General features: G+C 38.4%; 1 protein-coding gene across 1 annotated transcript in view; it reads right to left on the bottom strand.

The window, feature by feature from the left end:
* ANO4 (anoctamin 4) overlaps positions 1–25,767 on the bottom strand; it is a 443,661-nt gene that overhangs the window by 33,220 nt on the left and 384,674 nt on the right. The window contains exons 19-24 of the mRNA XM_088025667.1: positions 23,668–23,832; positions 17,541–17,577; positions 15,378–15,489; positions 14,335–14,392; positions 14,099–14,196; positions 12,209–12,351 (exon numbers count right to left, since the gene is read on the bottom strand). Coding sequence (XP_087881793.1) covers positions 12,209–12,351; positions 14,099–14,196; positions 14,335–14,392; positions 15,378–15,489; positions 17,541–17,577; positions 23,668–23,832 — 613 coding nt within the window. The remainder of the gene's footprint in view (positions 1–12,208; positions 12,352–14,098; positions 14,197–14,334; positions 14,393–15,377; positions 15,490–17,540; positions 17,578–23,667; positions 23,833–25,767) is intronic.

Raw genomic sequence — 25,767 nt, 5'->3', positions numbered from 1 at the left:
GCCACTGTTCTAATTACTTCACATATATTAGCTCATTTAGTTTTCACAATAACCCTATTGTAGGCACTAAGAGGTCAGGTAACTTGCTTGAGACACAACTAAGAAGCAATTGCTAACGTGGGTAATGTGGTTCAAGAGTCCTGAAGGGTCAGTCTATTTACCTCATCTCTGTGGCACTGCCACCTCCAGGGTGTCACCTATCTGGTCACATTCATACTCTGTGCCTGTGCTGCTGGCTCTTCACCCACCAGTAGACACAGGCATCTCCCTTAGTTTTCCCCTTGGCTTCCTCTTTCTGCTTTCTTCTTTCCTTGGGTCAGTCCATCTACTCTCGTGACTTCATTATTGTCTCTCTGATAAGGATTCTCAGTTCCCTATCTCTCACTCTGAATCTTATCAGGGAATTTCTAGTTGTCTGCTGTTATGCTACAGAAGCAGCACTCTCCAAACCCTGATTCAATTTTAAACCTCAATGTCTCATCCTTAAATCTGTTCCTTTCATGTCTTCCTTCCCTTCAGATTTGTCTTGCAAAAAACCCAGGTCTCCTCTACCTCACTTTTCATGACCATTTGCCTCCAAGTCTCCACCCTCCCCACTGGAGTTCAGACTCTCATGTTCTAACTGACTTCTCTGCCTCAGACTTTCACCTCCCTCAGCCATCTCACTGCTGTCAATATTGCTTAAAGCCCATAATCAATCAATAATCATTTCCCTATTCCAAATGTTTCAGAAGGTTCTCATTGCCTATAGACTAAATCCCAAACTTTTCACTGTGCCATTCAAGGATCTTCCAAGCCTCATGTCCAAAATACCTCATGCCTAGACAGGCTTCCCAAATAATCCTCTACTTTGGCCACATGAGACTTCTGGTTTTATGGGGTCATGTCATATTCTTAGTGTTTTTATTCATACTCTGGTGAAATTCTATTCTTCCTTCAAGGGTAAGCTTGATGTGGCCTCTGCTGGAACCTCTCATAATTGTAATTACGGCTTCTGCGACTCTGCTTACATTGGAGAAATTATTTTGTCTTGATTTTATGGCTCTTTCCCTGTATGGTACTGACTCTTATGTTTAAGTCTTTGATCCATTTTGAGTTAATTTTTGTGAGCGATATAAGACAGGGGTCCAATTTAATTTTTCTGCATGTGTTTGTCCAGTTTACCCAACACCATTTGTTGAAGAGACTATCCTTTCCCCATTAAGTATTCTTGGTTCTCTTGTTGAATATTATTTGACCATACATAAAGGAGTTTAATTCTGGCTTTTCTGTTCTATTCCATTGGCCTGTGTGTTTAATTTTACTCCAGAAAAATACTGTTTTGTTACTACAGATTATAATATAGTTTGAAATCAGGAAGTGTGATATCTCCAACTTTGTTCTGAGTTTTTCTGTGGTTCCACACAAATTTTAGGTTTTTCTTTTTTTCTTTTACATTTTTTGGTTAAATATTTTATTTATTTGAGAGAGGGAGAGACAGACTCCTCACTGAGCAGGGAGCCTGATGCAGGGCTCAAATCCAGGGCCTGAGATCATGACCTGAGCTGAAGGCACCTGCTTAACTGACTAAGCCACCCAGGCACCCTGGTTTTTTGTTTTTTGCTTGTTTGTTGTTTTTCTGCTTCTGTGAAGAATGCCATTGGTATTTTAATGGGGATTGCACTGAATCTACAGATGACTTCCCGATTCGGGTAGTATGGACATTTTAACATTAATTCTTCCAATCCATGAACAGAAGATGTCTTTCCATTTGTGTCTTTTCAGTTTCATTCAGCAAAGTCTTGTAGGTTTCATTTATGCAGATCTTTCACTTTCTTGGTTAAATTTATTTCTGGGTATTGATTTTGATGCTATTCTAGATGGAATAGCTCTCTTTCAGATGTTTCATTTTTAATGTACAGTATATCCTACAACTTTACTGAAATTATTAGTGCTGACAGTTTTTTTTTGGTTGAGTCTTTGAGATTTTCTATATATAAAATCATTTCATCTGCAAATAGTGATAATTTTACTTCTTTTCTGATTTGGATGCCTTTTTAAATTTTTTTGTCTTACCTAATTGTTCTAGCTGGGAATTCCAGTACTATATTGAATAAGAGTAGGGAGAGTGGGCATCCTTGTCTTGTTCTTGATTTTAGAGGAAAAGGTTTCAGTTTTTCTCCACTGAGTATAATTTAGCTGTGCGTTTATCATATACGGCCTTTATTATGTTGAAGTATGTTCCTTCTATACCCAATCTGTTGAGGGTTTTTATAATGAAAGGAAGTTATATTTTATCAAATGCTTTCTCTGAGTCTATTGAGATTATCATATGATTTTTATCTCTCATTCTACTAATATATTACATTCAACTTGCCTATTTTCAACCAGCCTACATCCCAGGGATAAATCCCATTTGGTCATGGTATTTGAATTCAAGAAGACATTAAAATGATTAGTTTACTAATATTTTGTTGAGAATTTTTGCATCTATATTCATCCAGGATATTTGCTCAGAGTTTTCTTGTAGTGTCCTTACCTGGCTTTGGTATCAAGGTAATTTTGACCTTGCAAAATGAGTCTGAAAGTGTTTTCTCTTCTTCTGTTTTTTGGAATAGTTTGAGAAGGATTTGTATTAATTCTTCTTTAAATGTTTGGTAGAATTCACCAGTGAAGCCATATGGTCCCAGGTTTGCTGTGGTGGAATATTTTTCATTACTGACTTAATCTCTTTGTGGTCTGTTCAGATTTTCTATTCCTTCCTGATTCACTCTTGTAGGCTGTATGTTTTTAGAAATTTATCCATTTCTTCTAGGTTACCTAATTTGTTGGCATGTAATTGTGCATTATAGCCTCTTAAAAACCTATGTATTTCTGTAGTGTCTATTGTATTATCTCCTTTTTCATTTCTATTTTTGAGTCTTCTCTTTTCTCTTAGTCTATCTAAAAGTTTGTTAATTTTATTTTTTCAACAAATCAGCTCTTTTGTTGATCTTTTGTTTTTCTGGTCTCTATTTCATTTATTTCTGCTCTCATCTTTATTTCCTTCCTTCTAGTAACTTTGGGCATAGTTTGTTCTTTTTTTTTTTTTCCTAGTTCCTTGAAGTATAAAGTTAGGATATTTGAGATCTTTTAAATTTCTTAATACATGCATTTATTGCTATAAACCTTATTCTCAAAAACTGTGTTTATTACTTCTGGGGATGATGGCAGAGTAAGAAGATCCTAAGATCACCTTGTTCCTAGGTATACCTAGTTAACACCCACATCAGTGTAAATAACCCAGAAAATGACCCAAAGATGGAAAGAACACTCTCCATAGCTAATCATATAGGAGAGGCTACATCAAAAATGGTAGGAAGGGTGAAGACACAAGTGGTAACCAAACTGACTTGTGAGACTGTCCACTGGAGGGAGTGACATAACAGGCATAGAGAAGGGAGAAGAGTAGACCTTACATGAGACATCCCAGGAATGGTGGACCAGCTTTGGGAAATGAATCCCCATAACATTTGGCTTTCTAAAAACTCATGAAGTTAAATGCCTGTGGTTTTCAATCAGTGGGGTCTAACACCTGGAACTTTTAAAAATGAGCAGCTCAGCTCTGAGTTAGACGGTGATAGGAAACTGAGTCCTTGCTCTTAAAGAGACAGCACAACAAACAACCCCACAGATATAGCATAGAAACAGCAGTTTTAAAAACACCTGGGGTATATGGGAAGATTTATTTACTAATCTCAAAACGTGTGCTGGAAGGGCAGGGATCTTTAGGAGACTTCTCCAAGAACAAAAGAACTGGCGGGTGCCATTTCTCTCCCTGTTCCCTAGCCGAGATACATGGACACCTGTAAAAATCAGCATGAACACCCTCCACCTAGCTTGCTAACAACTTACCCTGCCCCTATGCTCTCCTATGAACCCACCCCATCCAATCCACCCTTGGCAGGAGTCCATCCAAAGCAGTGGCATTGTGCAAGCAGCACCCACAGTGGCCAGCAGCGCTCCAAAGTGACTCATTCCCTGGGGAGAGAGAAGATAAACCACACTTACCAGTCCAACTGCAACCCTGGCAGTGGACTGGGGGCAGACATGTGGTCTGACTGCAGGCCCTGCCCACAAAGACTCTCGGGGGACAACAGAGGGAGTGTACCTGCAGTTTGGTGTGACTACAACTGTGGCAAATGCCTAGTCTGACTCACTCAAGCCCAAGGTGGCCCCAGACTGGCCCACTAACAACATAGGGACTAAATGATCCCCACAACAGGCAAAGCGGGGCACTGAAGATGATTGGACTGAAGACAAACATGGTTCAGCCCCAACAGTATGGCACACAAAACACACATAGGAGATACTCCTGAAGTGCCCAGTTCTGGTGAACAGGGGACATTGCACTGCAGGTCAGTACAGGATCTCTTCTTTAAAAGGCCACTACTTTCAAGACCAGGAGATGTAGTTGACTTTCTTAATGCATAGAAACAGATACAGAGTTAGACAAAATGAGACAGAAGAATATGTCCCAAATGAAACGACAGAACAAAAATCACAGCAAAAGAGTTACACAAAACAGAGATAAGCAATATGCTTGGTAAAGAATTTGAAGTAATGGTTGTAAATATACTCACTGGACTTAAAAGTGGAGGATCTCAGTGACACCCTCAAGAAAGAAAGAAAATATAAAAAATGACCAGAGATGAAGAACTCAGTAACTGAAATTAAAAATAGAGAAGATAAACAGTAGACTAGAGGAAGCAGAAGAACAGCTCAGCAACCTGGAGGACAGAGTACTAGAAAGCAACCAAACTGAATAGGAAAAAGAAAAAGAGAATATTAAAAAAAATGAGAATATATTAAGGGAACTCAGCAGCACCATGAAGCGTAATAGCAGTCTCATCATAGGGGTCCCAGAAGGAGAAAGGAGAGTAAAGGGTGCAGAAAACATGAGAAATGATAACTGAAAACTTCCCAAATCTGGGGAAGGACGTAGAAATCCAGATTTAGGAGGCACAGAGAGCCCCCAACAAAATTAACCCAAGGAGGTCCACAAAAAGACACATAATAATCAAATGGCAAAAAGTAGTGACATAGACAAAATTTTAAAAGCAAGAGGAAAGAAAACCATTACATATAAAGGAAACCTGATAAGACTATCAGCTGATTTTCAACAGAAACTTTGCAGGCGAGAAGAGAGTGGCATGATATACACAAAGTGCCGAAAGGAAAACCTATGACCAATAATAACTCTATCCAGCAAGTCTATCATTCAAAATAGAAGGAGAAAGAATTTCCAAGACAGGGTGCCTAGGCAGCTCAGTCGTTTAAGTGTCTGCCTTTGGCTCAGGTCATGATCCCCGGGTCCTGGGATCGAGTCCTGCATCAGGTTCCCTGATCAGCAGGGAGTCTGCTTTTCCCTCTCCCTCTGCTGCTGCTGCTCTCTCTCTCTCTCTCCCTCTCTGTCAAATAAATAAATAACATCTTAAAAATAATAAGAATTTACCAGACAAAAGTTACAGGAATTCATCACCACTAAATCAGTCTTAAAAGAAATGTTAAAGGGGACTATTTGAATGGAAAGGAAAGACCATAAGCAGGAGTAAAAGTAGGAAGCACAAAAGCAGTAAAGTTAAGTATATCTGTAAAAATCAAAGTATTCACAAAACAGAATGATGTAAAGTATGACACCATATACCTAAAATGTGGTTGGGGAGAGGGGAAAAAATTTAGTGCTTTTGGAATGGGTTCAAACTTAACCAACTATCAACTTAATATAGACTGCTATGTGCATAAGATGTTATATATAAACCTAATGGTGACCACAAATCAAAAATCAGTAATAGATATAAAAAATTGAAATACAAGTATATCACTAAAGAAAGCCATCAACCTATGAGAGAAGAGAGCAAGAAAAGAAAGGAACAGAGAAGAACTACAAAACAACCATAAGACCAGTAATAAAATCGCACTAAGTACCAAAGTATCAGTAATTACTTTGAATGTACATGGACTAAACACTACAATCAAAAGACACAGGGTGACTGAAAGAATAAAAAAGCAAGACCCATCCATATGCTGCCTACAAAAGACCCATTTCAGATGAAAAGACACATGCAGATTGAAAGTAAAGGGAAAAGCATTTATCATGCAAATGGAAGTGAAAAGTAAGCTGGGTAGCAATATTTATATCAGACAAAATAGACTTTAAAACAAAGACTAACGAGACAAAAAAGGACACTACATATTTATAAAGGGAACAATTCAATAAGATATAATAATTGTAAATATTTATGCACCTAACATGGGAGCACCAAAATACATAAAGCAGCTATTAACATAAAGGAAGTAATCAATAATAAAATAATAGAAAAATTTACCACCCCATTTATATCAATGGATAGATCTTCCAAACAAAAATCAACAAGGAAACAGTGGTTTTGAATGGAACATTGAACAGATGGATTTAACAGGTATATTCAGAACATTCCATCCTAAAACAACAGAATACACATTCTTTCCAAGTGTACATGGAACATTATCCAGAATAGATCACATTAGGCCACAAAACAAACTCAACAAATTCAAAAGACTGAAATCATATTATGCCTCTTTTCTGACCACAATGCTATGAAACTAGAAATCAACCACAAGAAAAAAGCTGGAAAGAACACAAATATATGGAGGTTAAATAACATGCTACTAAACAATAAGTGAATTAACCAAGAAATCAAAGATGAAATAAAAAAATACATGAAGACAAATGAAAATGAAAACACAATGGTCCTAAATCTTTGGGATGCAGCAGAAGCTGTTCTAAGAGGGAAGATTATAGTAATACAGACCTATCTCATGAAGCAAGAAAAACTCAAATAAATGACCTAGCCTTATACCTAAAGGAGCTAGAAAAAGAACAACAACAACAAAAAAACCCCAAACCAGTAGAAGGAAAAAAGTAATAAAGATTAGAGCAGAAATAAATGAGATATAAAATTTAAAAAATACTAGAACACATCAATGAAACCAGGAGGTGGTTCTTTGAAAAGATCAACATAATGATAAGCTTTTAGCCAGACTCATCAAAAAAAAACACCCCAAAAAACAAAGGACTCAAATAGACAAAATCAGAAATGAAAAAGGAGAAATAACAACCAATACCACAGAACTAACAAATGATTATATGAGATTATAAAAAATTATATACCAACAAATGGGACAACCTAGAAGAAATGAATAATTTCCTAGAAATATATACTCCTGTAAACTGAATCGGGAAGAAACAGAAAATTTGAACAGACTGATTACCAGCAATGAAATTGCATCAGTAATCAAAAACCTCTCAAACATAAGTTCAGGACCAGCTAGCTTCACAGATTAATTCTACTAAACATATAAAGAAGAGTTAATTAAACTATTCTGAAAAACAGAAGAGGAAGGAAAACTTTCAAATTCATTCTATGAGGCCAGCATTTCCCTGATACCAAAACCAGATAAAGACACTACAAAAAAAGAGAACTACAAGGCAGTGTCTCTGATGAAGACAGTGCAAAAATCCTCAACAAAATATTAGCAAAACCCAACAATACATAAAAAATCATTCACCACAATCAAGTGGGATTCCTGGGATATAAGGGTGGTTCAATATTCATAAATCAATCAACATGATTCATCATGTCAGTAAGAGAAAGGATAAGAACTAGATCATTTCAGTAGATGCAGAAAAAGCATTCAACAAATAAAACATCCATTCATGATTTAAAAAAAAAAAAAAAAAACCTACACAAAGTAGGTTTAGAGGGAATGTATCTCAATATAATAAGGTCATATATGAAAAACTCACAGCTAACATCACACTTAATTGTGAAAACTAAGAGCTTTTTCCATATGGTCAGGAACAAGACAAGGATATCCATTCTCACAACTTTTATTCAACATGGTACTGGAGGTCCTAGCTACAGCAACAGACAAGAAAAAGAAATAAAAGACATCCAGGGCGCCTGGGTGGCTCAGATGGTTAAGCGTCTGCCTTCGGCTCAGGTCGTGATCCCAGGGTCCTGGGATCAAGTCCTGCATCAGGCTCCCTGCTCCTTGGGAGTCTGCTTCTCCCTCTGCCTCTCTCTCTCTCTCTGTCTCTCATGAATAAATAAATAAAATCTTTAAAAAAAAAAGACATCCAAATTGCTAAGGAAGAAGTAAAACTTTCATTATTTGTAGATAACATGATACCATATATAGGAGACCCTAAAGACTTCACCAAAGAACCTACCAAAACTGATAAATGAATTCAGTAAAGCTGTGGGATGTCATATCAATATACAGAGAAATATGTTGCATTTCTATATACTAATAATGAAGTAGAAGAAAGAGAAATTAGGAAAACAATTCCATTTACAATTGCACCAAAAATAATAAAATACCTAGGAATAAACTTAACCAAGGAGGTGAAAAACCTATACTGTGAAAACTATAAAACACTGATCAAAGAAACTGAAGATGACACAAACAAATGGAAATATATTCCATGCTCATAGACTGGGAGAATGAATATTGTTAAAATGTCCATTCTCCCCAGGGCAATCTACAGATTTAACAAAATCTCCATCAAAATACCAAAGGCATTTTTCACAGAACTAAAATAATCCAAAAATGTGTATGGAACCACAAAAGACCTTGAATAGCTAAAGCAATCTTGAAACAGAAGAACAAAACTGAAGGCGTCACAATCCCAGATTTCAGGATATACTACGAAGCTATAGTAATCAGAACAGTATGGTACTGGCACAAAAATAGGCATATAGATCCATGGAACAGAATAGAGAGCCCAGAAATAAACCCACAGTTATATGGTAAAATCATCTATGTCAAAGAAGGCAAGAATATGCAATGGGAAAAAAGTCTCTTCAACAAATCCTGCTGGGAAAATTGGACAGCTACATAAAAAAGAATAAAACTGGACCACTTTCTCACTCCATACACAAAAATAAACTCAAAATGGATTAAAGACCTAAATGTGAGACCTGAAATTATAAAAATCCTAGAAGAGAGCACAGGCAGCAATTTTTCTGACATTGGCCATGGCAACATTTTCTAGATATGTCTTCTAAGGCAAAGGAAACAAAAGCAAAAATAAACTATTGAAACTATATCAAAATAAAAAGCCTTTGCATAGCAAAGGAAACCATTAAAAAACAAAAAGACAACCTAGTGAATGGGAGAAGATACTTGCAAATGATTTATCTGCTAAAGGGTTAATATCCAAAATATATAAAGAATTTATCCAACTCAACACCAAAACAAAACAATACAAAAGAAAAAAAACCCAATTACAATGCAATGAAAAACTGAGCAGAAGACATGAACAAACATTTCTCCATAAAGGACATACAGATGGCCAACAGACAAATGAAAGGGTGTTCAGCAATACCCATCATCAGGGGAATGCAAATCAAATCCTCAATGCGATATTACCTCACACCCATCAGAATGACTAAAATAAAAAATGAAACAACAAGTGTTAGGGAGGATGTGGGGAAAAAGGCATCCTTGTACACTGCTGGTGGAAATGTAACGCAGCCACTGTGGAAAATGGTGTAGAGGTTCCTCAAAAAATTGAAAATATAATTACCATATGATTTATTAATTCCTCTACTGGTAAGAATATGAAAACACTAATTAAAAAATGCACCCCTATGTTTACTGCAGCAATTATTTACAATAGCTAAGATATGGAAGCAATCCAATGAAGAAGAGGTGGTATTTATATACAATGGAATATTACTCAGCCATAAAAAACAATGAAATCTTGCCATTTGCAACAACATGGATGGATCTAGAGGGTATAATGCTAAGTGAAATAAATTGGTCAGAGAAAAACATATACCAGATGATTACACTCATATGTGGAATTTAAGAAACAAAACAAAAGACCAAAAACCCTGACTCTTAAATATAGAGAACAAACTGGTGGTTACCAGAGGGGAGGTGGGTGGGGGGTTGGGTGAAATAAGTGAAGGGGATTAAGAGTACACTCATCATGGATGAGCACTGAGTAATGTATAGAATTATTGAATCACTATATTGTACACCTGAAACTAATATAGCACTGTACATTAATTATACTGGAATTTTTAAAAAAACTGTCTTTGTCCTATAAGTTTTGGTATGTTGTACTTCCATTTTCATTTGTTTGGAGATACTTTATTTTCCTTTTGATTTCTTTGATTCATTAGTTGTTCAGAAGTACGTTGTTTAGTTTCCACATACTTGTAAATTTAAAGTTTCTTCTTGTTTACCATGTGTAGCAACATAGAAGAAGCTTATACACATGATATTTAGTGGAAGAAACCAGTTATAAAACAGTATATATTGTAAAATTTCATCACATGGAGATAAAAAAGGGCAAAATTAATCTATGGTGTTAGAAATCAGGAGAGTGTTTAGTGAGGGTGTTATGACTTGGAGAGAAAACAAAGAGCCTTCTTTGATAGTGATAATATTCTATTTCTTGATTGACCATACAGGATGGCAAACATTTTCCTTAAGGAGCCAGACAGCAAACATTTGAGGCTTGGTAGGCCAGTCTCTGTCGAAACTAGTCAACTCTACTATTGTGCAAAACCAACTATAGATAATATGTAAATAATTGGATATTGCTGTGAACCAATAAAACTTTATTTACAAAAACAGGCAATGGACTCAATTTGACCTGAGGGCTGTAGTTTGCCAAATTCTCACCTACATAGATTGGTAAATATGTAAAAATTTATTGATCTGCACACTTATTTATATACTTTCTGCACTATCTATTATATTTCAACAAATATACTTAAAATATAAATAACAAAGCGGGGAAGTCATTAAGAAAATAAAATGAGAAGAACAGAAGGAAGCAGTTAGGATTAACTAGTCTGCTTGTGATGCTACTGAGATTTGTTTCTTGCTGCAGATACTGCAGTATTTGGAGCACTACTAATTCTAGCCACATAAAAGCTTCTTTTCAAGCACTCAATATACCAACATTATTGTTCATTTCCTTCTTTATGGGAGAAAAGTCCATTAAGAGACCTCAAAATGGTTAGTTCTCTTAATGAATTCCCTTTATTAAGTTTTATTATTAATGCCCACATGATTTCTTCTCTAAGTTATATTATCCTGTCATTCTATAATTGAAACTCCAAAAACATCAGTAGATACTTAAGACATAAGCAATCTAAGAACATTAAGCATCAATTCTCCTTTAATTTTCAGATTTTCCCAGAAAGAACTCAGAAGTAATGCATCTCGCTCATCGCTACCCCCCACTTTTACCCCAATGTTACAGAGCTTAAACATAATTGAAAAAAACAACCCATACACACTCAATATATCTGCTGAGCAATTTTGTTAGCTTTTCTACCCTGGGAGATAAGAACAGGAAAATAATAGTGATGATACAAATAACATGTACCAAGTGTATCCTAGGAGCCCAGTCATTGTTCTAAGACCTTTCCATTTATTAACTCATTTAATCCACACAATGACCTTATGAAGTGGTTACTCTCTTTATTATCCCCACTTTAGAGGTGAAAAAATTGAGACAGATTAATTGTCCAAGTTCCATAGTTAATAAGTGATAGGGCTGGGATTTGAACCCAGGTAATCTGGTTCCATAGCTTATGCTCTTGGATACACGCCTGGGTACATGTACAACATACAAGATAAATAGCTTGGGTTTGATTAATAGAGAAATCTAATTCCTTAAATGTAAGTGCAGCATAGCTTAAGCATTCCCAGCTTCCTTCCATCCTCACCAAGAGAAATGGCTGCTCCCCCATCCCTTCTACTGATGCATCCTGCAGCATCTCGGACACTTTATATCTCTGGCTTTCCCCCACTAGCCCATGTACTCTTTGAGAGCATAGCATCTGCCTGGACATAACATGGCTCAATACATGTCTGCTAAATGAGTGAATCAATCATGCCACGATAACTCCTTTTTCTTTGGTTCACCAAGTTTTCCAACTCATTTTTGTTTCCTGGTGATTGATTACAAGGGACAGGACACAATGTCATGAAGAATTTGTTTGGCACCATCTCTATGGATTGAGCTTCTTAAAGGAAGAAACTCCCTCCTCTGCATTCAGCTGGAGAATCCCCCCACCCTGCTGGCCTCAATGATAGAGGGTGCATGTCTAGCTGAATATAGCTTGAGATCTAGAATTGGCATTTAGAATTAATAAGATAAAATAAGATATTTGCATACTCATTTCTAAGTATTCATCGAAGAGTCCATAGGCATTCATGGGCTGAAGATTGTAGTCCTTTTCCCACTGTGGGAAACTTATTTTTCTTTCAGGCCCACGTTCTTGTCGTACTTTCCTTCTGGTCCACCAATTCTGAATTAACCTGCACAACAAGATCAATTCCTTTAAAAAAAAATATGACTGTTCATAAGACTTAAGAGAGACTTCAAATATAGAACCATAGTTTAAAAATGTTTAGGATCAGCTGCCAAGGAAATAAAACCTTGGATTAGGAAGACAGTATCAATGGCTATACTTCATGCATTTGCACTTCAAGTGAACAGAATGACTTTTTAACTATTCATGAAATTGTTTCATGTTCAGTGTTGCCTCAGAGGGTGGGATAGAGGACTAAGAACATCTATAAACTGATCTTCTAGCACCAAGGTAACACCCAGACCTCGGAGTAGAGGAAGGTTTGGCCTAGCTGACTTAATTTATGACCCATGGTCAGTCTTACCATGTGGGTGCTGACCTGCATACTCTGACTGAGGGCCTGGAAGATCTGCAGACCCACTAAATGCTTCCCCTTTTGGCACATGGAAGCCTGCACGTCTATAGCTGGACTTGCCTGCTTTTAGCTTGAGCTCAACAGGGGCTCTGAGTCCCAGTAAAATACATCTCACACTGGTGAGGTTAACATATTAATCTTTAGTAATGTTCAGGAGTGCATTTATGATATGGAACAGGGTTGAGGAAATGGGTGCAAGGGCCAGGTGTGTGTGCTGTAGGGGACAAGGAAACATTGAGGGGTATCCAAGAGAAGACATGCCAAAAAAACACAAAAACAAATTGTGAAATAAAGGAAATAATGGGACGGGTATCAAAGACAAATGACGTACCTCACAATTTTGCTCTCTGTCCATACTATTAGAAGGTAAAATACAGTTCCCTTGATGTCTCTGACATTTTGATAAATTATGGCTTATAATTTAAAGTAGCATATAATGTTAATTTTAAATTTTATGCATTTAAAAAAAGTTTCATAGAAAACATCAAGCACTTGGAATAAGTTTTCTAAAAATCTAAGAATAGTAAATTACTGGCATAGCTTCTGACTGAGAGCTAAGAGGTGACTTTTTCGAAGTGATCCAAGTTCTAGCTAATCATTCTGGCTGAGTGGTTCTCCCTGAAACCGGGAGTTCTCCATGGAGACACCAAGCTGACATGGAAACCGGTAGGTATGGAATTAAAGCAGAAATAGAAGTAGCTGATTTATGTTCCTTTAAAACTTAACTGACCAGAGCTGAGCAAACATAGCAGAATTCAAGGTTATCCTTAAAAAAGTAATGCAAGTTTTTGCCTATTGTCATCAACATAAACTATTATCACCAGGTGACCATATTTTAACTCGTTAAGATATGTTGACTTAGAAATACTCTAGTTTCTTTTTTCCATCCCTAAACTTTTCTCTTTTCCATAAGTTCCTTTTCTGTACAGTTTGAATTTGAAGGTAGTTTAAAAAAATTACCATTCCTGATTTATCATGGGGGTGGGATGGGTAGAGCTTTAGTTAATGGGTTGTAACTAGTGAGAGCCTTGTAATGCTACAGCATGAGGGTCAGAGGCATTATTTAAAGGAGCTGCAAGCAAGTGTTCAATATTTAGGGCCCCACAGAGACTTTTTAGAATATTCACTATCATTCATACTTCTTGTACTAAATCTTCCTAAAGAGCTAATGTTTGTTACTTTCATGACTGCCTTTGAATAACTGAGCATGAACACTTTAGCTCCAGATATGTGTACTGCCTTAACTGCTCAGTCTGCATTGCTTATCTTACTTGCCACACCTAGAAAAGCCAATAATGAGCAATGCTGTGTCTCAACTATAGATGTCTAAGGTACTTACGGGTAGCCAAGTTCCATGAAATTATTCCAGGTCTGCTTTAGCACCATTATAATACCCATTTGCATACAGAGATCAATAAGGCATCCACTAGGGTGGCACTGCGAGGTAAGCAAACACAGAAATTTCAGAATCAATGGAGAGGAAGAAAGAGTGTCTGGTTTCTAATCTGCACAAAGTTGCCCTAGGTTATTTAATATAAGACTGTAGAAAATAAGGAATGATGGGAGAATACAGACCTCTTCTAGTCTCCATCTGTTTATCAGCCTCAAGTAGGCACCTGGGTGTCCCGTAAATCTTCAACACACAGAAAAACAAACCATTAGCATCCTGTAGGTCTAAGCTTTTTGTAACTATTATGTTCAGATTAGCACATCTCCAATGAAAATTACTGGTACAATCAGGTCTGAGAGAATTAGGAAACTCTCCAGAGCTGCCATAACTGCAGCTTCTGGAATTCTCCAGGGAATATTTATTTCCCTTCTAGACTACCTGGCTGCTGACCACAGAGGCCAGCTCTTGTTGCTTGCTGTGACTTTGAACATTTTCTGCTAAATATCAAGTGCTCTGGCCTGTGTAACAAACAGCATGTTGGATTGAAACACATTCTGATCTTTTTGAATAGAAGTTTAATTAAAAAAAAACAACAACAACAGCTTTACTGTTTGACTAGAATTCCACACTGAAGTAGCTCGATACTGAGGAGAAGCTGATGCATCCATCCCACTAAAACCCAACACTCAACCTGTCTCTGGTTCTTATAACCTCAGAAACTACTTCCCGACACAAAAGAATTCATAGGGCATGACTACTTAACACAGGAGCCTTTGCAAATCCTCGTAACTGCTGGATTCAGAAGTTGTCCACTCTCTTCTGGCATCCTATATCAGCCCCCTTCCTGTCTGGATGTCCTTCCCTCTTCTGTGAAGGTGGGCATCCAGAACACATTACAGACCACCCACCCCATTAGGCCACCTGCTCATATAGGTGTGAGATCCGGGGGCCTGACCCAGGTGCGGATGGAGCCCACAAGTTTTAAATCCATCCTTCATTTGTGCAAATGCTTTTCCTCTATGTACCTTGGCAAGAAAATATGCACAGGTAACTTTTGAGTGGAGTGACCATTCCCCAGGATGGGAATAGGAAGGGAAAGGAGAAAGCTAATCTCTTTTTACCCTTTGTGTAAATCACGCTAAAGGAGGTGCTTCTCTCTCACCCTGGTCAGTGACATCCGAGTGCTCTGTCCCTGGCCTGCAGAAGTGTGGAGAGATCAGGTCCTTACCTTCCAAGGAAGAATGCGATGTAAAATGTGGAGCTGTTCAGATTGACAAATTGAAAAAGAAACATTTTCAGGGTGAAGCTGTTCTCCCACTCAGACTCTGTGCGAGGCTGTTCTGTGGACAAAAAGGGAGTAGAGTTTGAGAGGTTGCCTTTGACCCCCTTCTTAACTCCCTCTGCCCTACTCCCTATACACACAGGGCAGGAACAGAGGTGTCCTAAGGAGGCTGCAGGAGACCCCAGTTTGCCTTTAAATGGTGTGTGATGGAATGCACCACCCATGAGATCCTCAAGCTTGCAGACCAGCCCCAACCAGGGTGTGGTGGGAAGCAGCTACTGACATATCTGAGGGGATGGAATATCCAGTTTGTTCTGCTGTGACAGGATGCCCAGAGAGCCTGGATTAGAGAGAATGAGGGCTGAAGGGACCCTCATTTCCTTTTGCTTTTAGTTTCTGCCTTTGCGGTAGAGCCTGTGTGGGGTCAGGTCCCCTCCCAGCTCCTAATTAATTCCTTGTTCTCAAATTCTGTTCTGGTGAAATGCCAGGTGCTGCTGTGGGAGAGGGAGTCAGACCCCCCCCCCAATAATACTGAGAGTATCTGACTTCTTTGCCTCTCACCCTCATCCATCATTTTTCATTCACATGGACAAATACCAAGGAGATGACCTCATTTTAGAGCTTTTACTGTATATTACCATCTGTATCTTACAGTATTCTGACCTCAGTCAGGCGCCAATTCTCATCTCCTTATACTTTGACTTCCATAAAGCAAGTGCTCTTTGGACATTGTGATATGAATCAAAATATGAATCAAACTTCCAACTTCACATCTCATGTCAAATGCACCTATCCTTCCCTAGGAGCTGCACCCTCATCCCAAGCAATGTCAAAGAAAATATATTTAATTCCATAGTACTTTCTCTGTTTCCACATTCCCTGAGCTTCTAATTGCTCTTTACCATTTCACCCCATCAATTCCTTTTCTACTAGTTCCTCAAACTGCTTGCTAGAAGCATATCTGAGAAGGGGGAGGAGAATCATATTTAACAAGGCTGTACTGCTGTTGAGGGAAAAAAGAGAGGATTTTTTAAGGGTTTTAGTTTTACTTCACTTCTGCTACTTAACTATTGGTTACACAGGAAGGTGTCCGAGGTTGTTAGCGAGCTGGGTGCATGCCCAGGTATCCTGACCACAGATGGGCCAGAGCTGTATCTCCCTGGCAACTTTGCCAGCCTGGATCAAGGTGCCACTGGACACAATCTGCTAATGCAGTGACCTCTTCTGTGGCTATAAACCTCTTTCTATCTTTCTGGGCAAAGGGTGGTAATGATGGAGGATTTTAATGACATTAAAGGAGATATTCCAGGTATCTAGCTCTGCATCTGGCACATAGATAGAAAGGCTCAATAAATGGCACCTTGTATTATAATGATTATTATAAATAAGAGCACTTTTGTGATTTCTCCCCCACTCTGGACAAGTTACATATGGGAATGTGCTAAAATAGGTTTATGTGTGGGAGCATGTAATTTTCTCAAATTGCACAGAGTAAAATGACTAATATTTCATTAATAAAATTGGGACAATTTCTTTATCTTGAAAACATGGAAAATGTACAGTGTATAGTCAGCTACCAGATTGTTCTAATGTTTTATGGAGTCAGAGAAATGTTCTTAGGGGTGACTTATTCAGATGAATGCTATTTCTATAAATGTCAGTAATGATCAGGCCACCTATATTCCTGGTAGAAGGCCCCCAGTCTTCAAAGCAACTAACCTTGCTGTGGTTTTTATATAGCGCAAAAACTTGATACATTTTTAATTAAATAAAAATTGTAGGCAATAGCAAATGAATACTTTTCTAAATGATTCTGGGCACTTTACTACTTTTGTGATGCTATATTTTTGTGCATTAAGAGAAAACCTGCCTCAAATTACATTAGCTCATGATAGATAATGTTTATGACAGGTTTTAAAGCTTTAAATAGAAACGATCTCCTAATTACTAGACATATTTAGAATATCCTGTTGAAGGCAAAGAACAAATTATTGTATGCAATTCAAAATAAAAAGAATATTTCTCGAGCAGTGTTTCAGAAATCAGTCTTTGAAAAGATACTTCCCAGACCACAATACTGTACCATGAAATAAGAAGGGTCTCACTTACCTAAATTTGTCAGAAGAAGCGCAACTTTTTCATAAAGCTGTAAAATAAGTTTCATACATTTAACAAAAAAACTGTAGATGCTATAAAATCCATAATTATAAAGGAAATAGGTAATCACATCACGAGTGAAAATAACTTCATTAACTGCCCATTACTCAACAATGAGTACACGGTAAACAAACAGTTGTGTCCTTTCAGGGCAAGAAAGAAATGCACAAGGTCCCATTTTACTATTTTTAAAATCTCACTTCCTATGTAGCAGTAATTAATTGGCAACAAGGCTAGCTGCCACTAATTGCCAGCTTGCTAAATGATGCTGGGCAAATCACAACAGTCCTGGGCCTCGGCATCTCTAAGACTGATCTGATGGAAAGATTCTGTAATCTCATTGTTTATGGACTGGCTGTATTTTCTAGATTAGAGCATTCATAAATACTGAAGTGATGAAACCTTATTAGGAGCTCCTAAGCTTTTGATACTCTGCTTTTCCATTAGTACACTGGATGCACCCAGCCATCTGGTAAATGGAGGGTCCTGAGAGGGAAGGGAGAGAGAGAGAGAGAGAGAGAGAGAGAGAGAGAGAGAGAGAGAGAGAGAGAGAGAGTGTGTGTGTGTGTGTGTGTGTGTGTGTGTGTGTATGCGCGCGCATGTGCATGAATCTGTATATGGAAGTGCAGGGGGCACAGTTCAGGGCAAACCCAGCTCTAGGAGCTTCCCCAGAGAGGGTATAAATTGAGAAAAAGAACAAGTGTCTTCTCTAAAATGAGAGACAGTAAAATGGAAAGGAAAACTAGTCAAATGGATTGGAACAACATGAAAATTAAGATCACATTTAAAGTAGTGAAAATGACCTGGTTAAAATTCTCCAGCCTGGATTTATGACTTTACCAGCCAGCAAGCTGTAGAGCTTGGGCACATTACATCATCTCTTCTTCAGACCACTGTTTTTCTTTTATGTGATTGAGAATCGGTATTGGACTCATTGATCTTAAGGTCCTTCCAAACTTTTGAATTCTCTTATCCAAGACTTCTGCTAACTACAGAATTAGGTAAAATACGGACTGTATGACTCTAAACTTGGTTTTGCTATAGTAAGATCACATTTTGTGTACAGAAGCCACAGACTCTTAAGAGTCCAAATTTAAAAGAGATTGGTGTAATTTTCAATAAGAAATCCTGTGGTACAGTCATACATTTTAATTTTATCTTAAAAATACTGGTTAACCACAGATTAGGACAGATGTTTTAATAAAATATATTTTACTGTTACAAATACACTCTATCATTAAAGTTATGTAATTTTCAAGGAAAAATAGGTTTGACTGGTGAGACCACCTTTCTCAAAATACAATTTTTGATTGTCCAGTTTATCCTTTAGATCTTTCATGTTGACATGCTTTTGTCCAAGTGCCTCACTTTGCACTCCTGTCTCGAAGGTCTTGGTAGCTGGTGACATGCCAATGTTATTTTGGTTTGGACACCGAAAAAAAAAAAAAAAGGAACTTAAAAAAGGAATAGCACAGGAGTCAAAATATGATTAATATTAAACTTTTGAAAAATAAGGCAAAGTATATGGGGACACAGTTGGGATCCGTGGCATCTGTGAACATTTTATAAATGTTGAAAATGCAAGGGGATGGACAGTGAGGCTTTGAGCAGGATGCAACCAAAAAGGGCACATAAGCAGAGGGCCTGATGACCAGCAAGAGACTTTTAGATGAGTGCCTTCTGGAAAAGGTCTGACTTCTTATTAGGCAGTTGAGATAGAAATCACGGAAGGTTTGTTCTGATAAAAGCAGTAGAAAATCTGTTTCCAAACTGGATGCCACAAATTGTAAGAGTTAAAATCTGTAACTGACAAAAAGCTTTCTGATCTTAAGTATAATTCCAAGAGGAGCTATGAGTACTTCTAATGTGGTCTTGTCCACCCAATCAATGTATGTGGGCTTGTTCTGATGCAAGCCATGTTTTCTGGTTCACTTCTTTCTCAAATAAGACCCTGTGGTTTTCACTGTTTAGAGTATAATGAAATATTGGATTCATATTGGTATGGCTGAATAAAAAGGATGGTTATAACTTTTAGTCTCCTCTTGGGATATATTCTTTGTTGGCATCTTTTGTTTCTGACCACCATATTGAGATGTTCTTTGGTCACTAGTGAAGCAAAATGGGATTAAAACAGTATGACAAGGAGCAAGAAAATCCATCCTATTCACACCATCTTTGAGGTATTTACTTTTCAAGAAGAAATAAAATGGAAACTAGTAAGAGCCCCTTAACCAGTCACTAATAAGTATAATATTTTGTTGGGATCCAGAATATTTTTTTTTACAGTGGGCCCCATGCTGGGAGCCCAATGCAGGGCTTGAACTCACTACCCTGAGATCAGGACCTGGCTGAGATCAAGAGTTGGATGCTTAACCAATTAAGCCACCCAGGTGCCCCCAGATCCAGAATTTTTTATAAAATAAATTTTATTTTATTTTTAGAGTACACACTACATAAGAGCAAATACACATCAAAAACAAAACAAGAGTAAATAGATGTCATAAAATCTAGAAAACAGGCATCCTTACAGATCTGCTTCTTCAGTTAGGGTTGGACAACTCTAGCAGAAAGTCAGAAACAGGGTATGTGATCTATAACAATATTATTTAAAAATTAGAGGCTGTAATGAACAGAAGTGAAAAACCAATCTAGATCTCAAGGTTTTTGTATTCAATTAATGGAAAGTATTAATGATTCATGTCTAAATGATGATTTTTTTTGCAAGACCAGTATGGCCAAAATTTCAAAGTAGTTGAAAATAATTTATGTAGCTATAAAAAATGTATATTGTAGGGTCATGAAAATATCTTAAGTAATTTCAGAAGTCAGTAGATAGTTTAGTTCTGAATGGTCAAAGCTATATTATAGTTATTAGTCTGTCACCTGTTATTTATGTGACATTTACTTAAAGACTTAAACATTTTTATTTTTTGGATATTCCGATGAAACCTTTCCAAACTATATTACACACTCAGTTGCCTTTGTGATGGGAACTGCAAGGCCTTAGGGCATAAGACAGGCCTAGAAACGTGTTTGCTGGGATGGGGATGTCATCAGACATGGGCTGAGGAGAGTAAGGCGATCGCTTCTGCACAGAAGGGTCTTGGATGATGCTGCTTTGAAAGTTCTTACATATGTTTCTTACTTTCTTTCCTTCCCCTTGCTATGGCTTATCAGTTCCTGTTCTTGTCAGAATTCTTGCTTTAGGGGTGCCTGGGTGGCTCAGTCGGTTAAGCAGCTGCCTTCAGCTCAGGTCATGATCCCAGGGTCCTGGGATTGAGCCCTGTATCAGGCTCTCTGCTCTGCGGGGGGGCCTGCTTCTCCCTCTCCCACTCCCTCTGCTTGTGTTCCCTCTCTTGCTGTCTCTCTGTCAAATAAATAAATAAAATCTTTAAAAAAAGAAAGAATTCTTGCTTTAGTAACCTTCTGTTTTTTTAGTCTGATGTTGGTGAGAAATTAGAACACCAAAGGTGTTCACATGTACCTAAAATAAATGAAAATACCCCTTAAGGGCATTCATAAAAATAATACAGGTTAGCTTTGGTGTGTAGACTCTACATCATCCATTTTGGTGACTCTGAAATGCTTGTTAGATAAAGCATGGAAATGCCTAGTAGTCTAGCTCCCAGCACATAGTAGGTGCTTTGCAATGTCCATAACTATATAGTTTTCCCACTCCCTATGCTCCTTTCTTCATTTTTAGTTTACTTTGTCTTTTCCTGGCTGTGTCTCATGAAGTCGAGATTGCCAGATTAAGTGATTTCCAGTCCAACAAAGTATCATTCTGACAACGCTGGTATCTCTGCTCAAAATGTATGAGCAACCATGTATTTATAGAGTCACTGCATGTATTTATTTCTTAAGATGTATAAATTAAATTTTCAAAAGACATTAGAGAAAAAGAGGGCCTTAATTCATTGCAAACTACCTGGACACAGAATATTTCACTGTTCTGGCTGTTTGGTTAATTGCACCATGAATCACTCCCCTTTACAAGGCATATGTTCCACAATTAACTTTGAGACAAGCTGAGTCCTGGAGGAGAGAGGGCCAAGGTGTGCCACACGTCCACTCTCGACCTCCACTTGGCCACACACTTATACAATCATCATGTCAAGTGATTTAGCAACTGCTCTTATTTCATTTTTAGAACTGTATTCTGAAACTTTTTTCTAAAATAATATAGAAGTTCCTGTGTATTTTAATAATAAATGGTAATAGGAATAGCAGTAATAATAATAAATCAACTATATTTCACTAGCTCAGTGATGACTTGCTCACTTAAGAATCCTAAATGAAGTTTTTTATTATTGGGTAGATTGAATTCTCTTAAGAATCACTCTTGAGTTCAGTGGTTATAGAATTTAGGATTATTTAGGGAGCTAGAAATGACAATCCAAACAGATTAAACTATATTGATAATAGCATTAAATTACTTGGCCTTTGGAAAACCCTTTTCTAGTGATGAGAGAATTTCAGCATTATGGCCCAGATTTAGGATGCAACAAAACTAAGGGTGAGGGAGCCATAATTAATTGAACAGCTACTCCACGTCTATCACTCTACATACATTATCTTATTTATTCCCTGCTAAAAATCTCTAACATCAATATTTTTATGTATAGCTTGACCTCAAATCTAAAAATGTCAGCAAATAATACTATTCTGCAAATAATAACAATTTACTGAGAGCCTACTATGTGCCAGGCCTTGTTCCAGACACTGGGAAATAACAAGAGTAAAAAAACAGACAAAAGTTTCTGCCCTCATGGGCCTACATTCCAAGGGAGAAGACAGATAATAAAATAAATTAAAAACAGCATATTATATGGTAATAAGTACCACAGAGAAAAATAGAGCAGGCAAGGGGATAGGAAATTGTTAGATGGCAGGAGTGGGTTACAATTCTAAAACTGAGTCACCATGGAAACTTTATATTAGAAAAGTAACACTTGAACAAAGAAATGAAGGAGGTGAGGGATTAAGCCATACAGACCCCATAGGGAGGAATATTCCAGGCAGAGAGAAGAGCAAGTAAAAATCCCTAGAGTGAGAGCATGGCTGGCACATCCAGGGAACAAAGGGAAGGCCTGCCTGGAGCAGGAGAAGCAGGGTGAGTAGGCAGGAGACAAGGTCAGAGGTGTCACTGGGGCCAGAAGGAGAGCCCTGGAGGCCACATGAAGATGTGCACTTTTATTCTGAGCAAGAGGAAAGCCACTGGACATGGTGAACAGAGCAGTGCCAGGAGCTGGCTCACAGGTAAGAAGCTCACACTAGCTGCCGTGATGAGTCTAAATTGAGGGAGCAAACATGGGAGCTGGGAGACCAGTTAAGAAGGCACTGCAATAACCCAGGTGGGAGCTCCTGGGATCTTGGACCCAGGTGGGACTTGGGGACGTGTGAGAAGTGATCAAACTCTGGAAACAGACACAGAGAAAGAGAGGAGTCAAGGGTAATGCCAAGGTTTTCAGCCTGAGCCACTACCACGGGGGGAGCCGTGGAGGAGCTGATACTGGAGGGAAGAGAGGGGTTTGGGTGAGGGTGGTGGAGTAGGCAGCTGGATGTATGGGGTCCAGGGGAGACATCTGCGCTGAAATACAGAATTGAAAAAAGCCTGAAATTGACACAAGCAACGTGTACCCTCCTGATGTGTCCCTTGCAGGGTTATCTCAAACAATACTTTGGATACTGACCACTTTCCTGTCATTCAGAATCAAAAGGAAATGGGAGCCAGCCCTGTTGAGCTATGTCACAGATTCTGGGCTGGGCCTTTAAAATATGTTCTTTCTCTAAGTTTCCCCAAGGGGTATACAAACAGTGTTATCTTATTGGGTAAATTAAGGGAACTAAGATTCAGAGAGGGCTAGTGCCTTCCACTATAGAAAATCCTGGAGCCTAGATTTGACTCAAGCTTCTCAATCCCCAGACCTGAGTGCATCTCCTGCCAGGCAGTTGGCCGTCCAGCCATCAGCGCTATGTGACAGGCTCACCCCTCCGAGGCTGGGTCCCTTTAGCAACAGAAGAAAACCGCAGACCACACAGTTTATCCATCAGGCTAGTTACCTTGTAGTTCGCTTACCACATTCAGCAGCATAATGATGCAGAAGTTGATGCACACGGCAGTCCCTGTGGTTGCAACCTGAGAGTTATTCCTGATTAATGCCCACTTGAAGGCAGCAAAAGTGCTGACAGTCACCACCCGGTAAATGACGATCCCGAACACGGCAGCGATCACCACACAGATCTGGGAGGAAGACAGAGAGCCAGTGAGCACCGTGGTGTAATGTCTCAGGAGGAGAGTTCCCACCACGGCAAAATCCCACCACTGGAAAACAAGAAAAGGAAATGACAGTATTGACTCAAGAAACCACAATAAAATGCTAACTTTTCACTGTGGTTAATACTTTCTCTTGCCTGTATTTTCTTTGTTATTCAAATAGAAGAACCAGAGTTCTTGAAAGCTGATAAACTGTGTAAGCTATGGGGTAACATTTTATTAAGCAGGGTATTAGATTGAGCATTATTATTATGGAAATCTTATGATGTCACTCTTCTGTGTAAAACTCTTCATTGGTTTCTTTTACTCTCAGGATAAAAGCAAAGCCTTAATGGTGGCAAGACTTTCTCCACCTCGTGGAGTGCCATATTCCCTTTTGTCTGGGGACTCCAGAACTCTCATGGTTTCAAATGGGCTAAACTTTAAGACCATTTCCTTTGCCTAAAGCCAAACACATACATACATGTGTGTGCACGTGCGCGTGCACACACACACACACACACACACTGGGCCTAGTCAATACCTACTCTTCCCTCACACCTCAGCTCAAGAACCACTTCATAACTAAAGTTTTTCATGACCCTCAGACTTTGTTGTTACATGGTTCCTATACTCTTTGTTTAGTATCCTATTTATAATTTCTAACAATTTGTCAGTTTGATTATTGACAGTTTCCCCCATTTAGAAAGTACAGTAGACCCCCCCATCTATGGGGGATATTTCTAAGGTCCCCAGTGGATGCCCGATACCTCGGTCAGTACCAAACCCTATATATACTACGTTTTTTTCTATAGATACATACCTATGAGAAAGCTTAATTCACAAATTAGGCAGAATAAGAGACTAGTAACAGTAACTAACGATAAAACAGAACAATGCACTGTAATAAAGGCTGTGTGAATATGGTCTCTCTTCCTCTCAAAATATCTTATTGTACTGTACTCACTCTCCTTGTGATGATGTGAGATAATAAAATGCCTACATGATGAGATGAAGTGAGGCAGATGACACATGTACTGTGATGTAGCATTAGGCTACTACTGACCTTCTGATGATACGTCAGAAGGATCATCTGCTTCTGGCCTGGGGTTGACTGCAGGTACTGAAACCCCAGAAAGCAAAACTGCAGATAAAGGGGAGGGGGGCACTGTAAGCTCCATCAGGGCAGGCACGGCATCTGTTTTGCTCACCATGGTTTGTATAGCACCTTAGCATAATTACGGGTGCATAATAAATATTCAGCTATTTGTTGCTGAATAAGCCAACTATTTGATAGGTACATAATCTCTTATTAATCAGTTATGAACACTGAACTGTGCAATCTTTCTCTGAAGATTTCATGGTATGTGACAAGAACATGACATGTCTTCTATCTACTGGGAATCTGAGACTCCAAAAAGTTTGTGTCTCTCATTAGGTGACTCAATATATCAGAGTAAATACTTTTACCGACTTAGTTATCAAAAACTTTAAGCTGAGCCTCAGGATGGACTCTGCTGACTTAGAGATTGCTAGAAGCAGTCCTCTGTTTTACACCGTTTTTGGCTTCCTATGAGTGACATGCTCTAAAAGCTTGAGTATAAACCCTAGCTGGAACTGGCCAAAATTACAATACTAACAACTGCCCACATCTTAATCTTCGAGCTACTGATGGGGAGATCGGGGAAATCTACACTGAATTTTAGACAGGGTGGCAATATGGTGGAATGGCCCCTCACTGGACTCAGTCAGAAGTCAGGTCTGGGTCATGGCTCAGCTTCTACCCAGCATTGTGACTGTGGACACATAGTTTGTCCTCTCTATGGCTTTGGCTTCCTATGCTCTAGGTTGCCCATCTGTAGAGTAGGAAAAACTTACTCTACGTCTACAGAGCAAAAAGCAAGACAATAAATATGAATGTAC

The sequence above is a fragment of the Eumetopias jubatus genome, unplaced genomic scaffold (genome assembly GCF_037043125.1).
Source record: "Eumetopias jubatus isolate StellerSeaLion01/CBP00866 unplaced genomic scaffold, mEumJub1_p1.0 scaffold_8, whole genome shotgun sequence".
Classification (NCBI taxonomy): Eukaryota; Metazoa; Chordata; class Mammalia; order Carnivora; family Otariidae; genus Eumetopias; species Eumetopias jubatus.
This window is presented reverse-complemented; position numbering and strand designations above follow the sequence as displayed.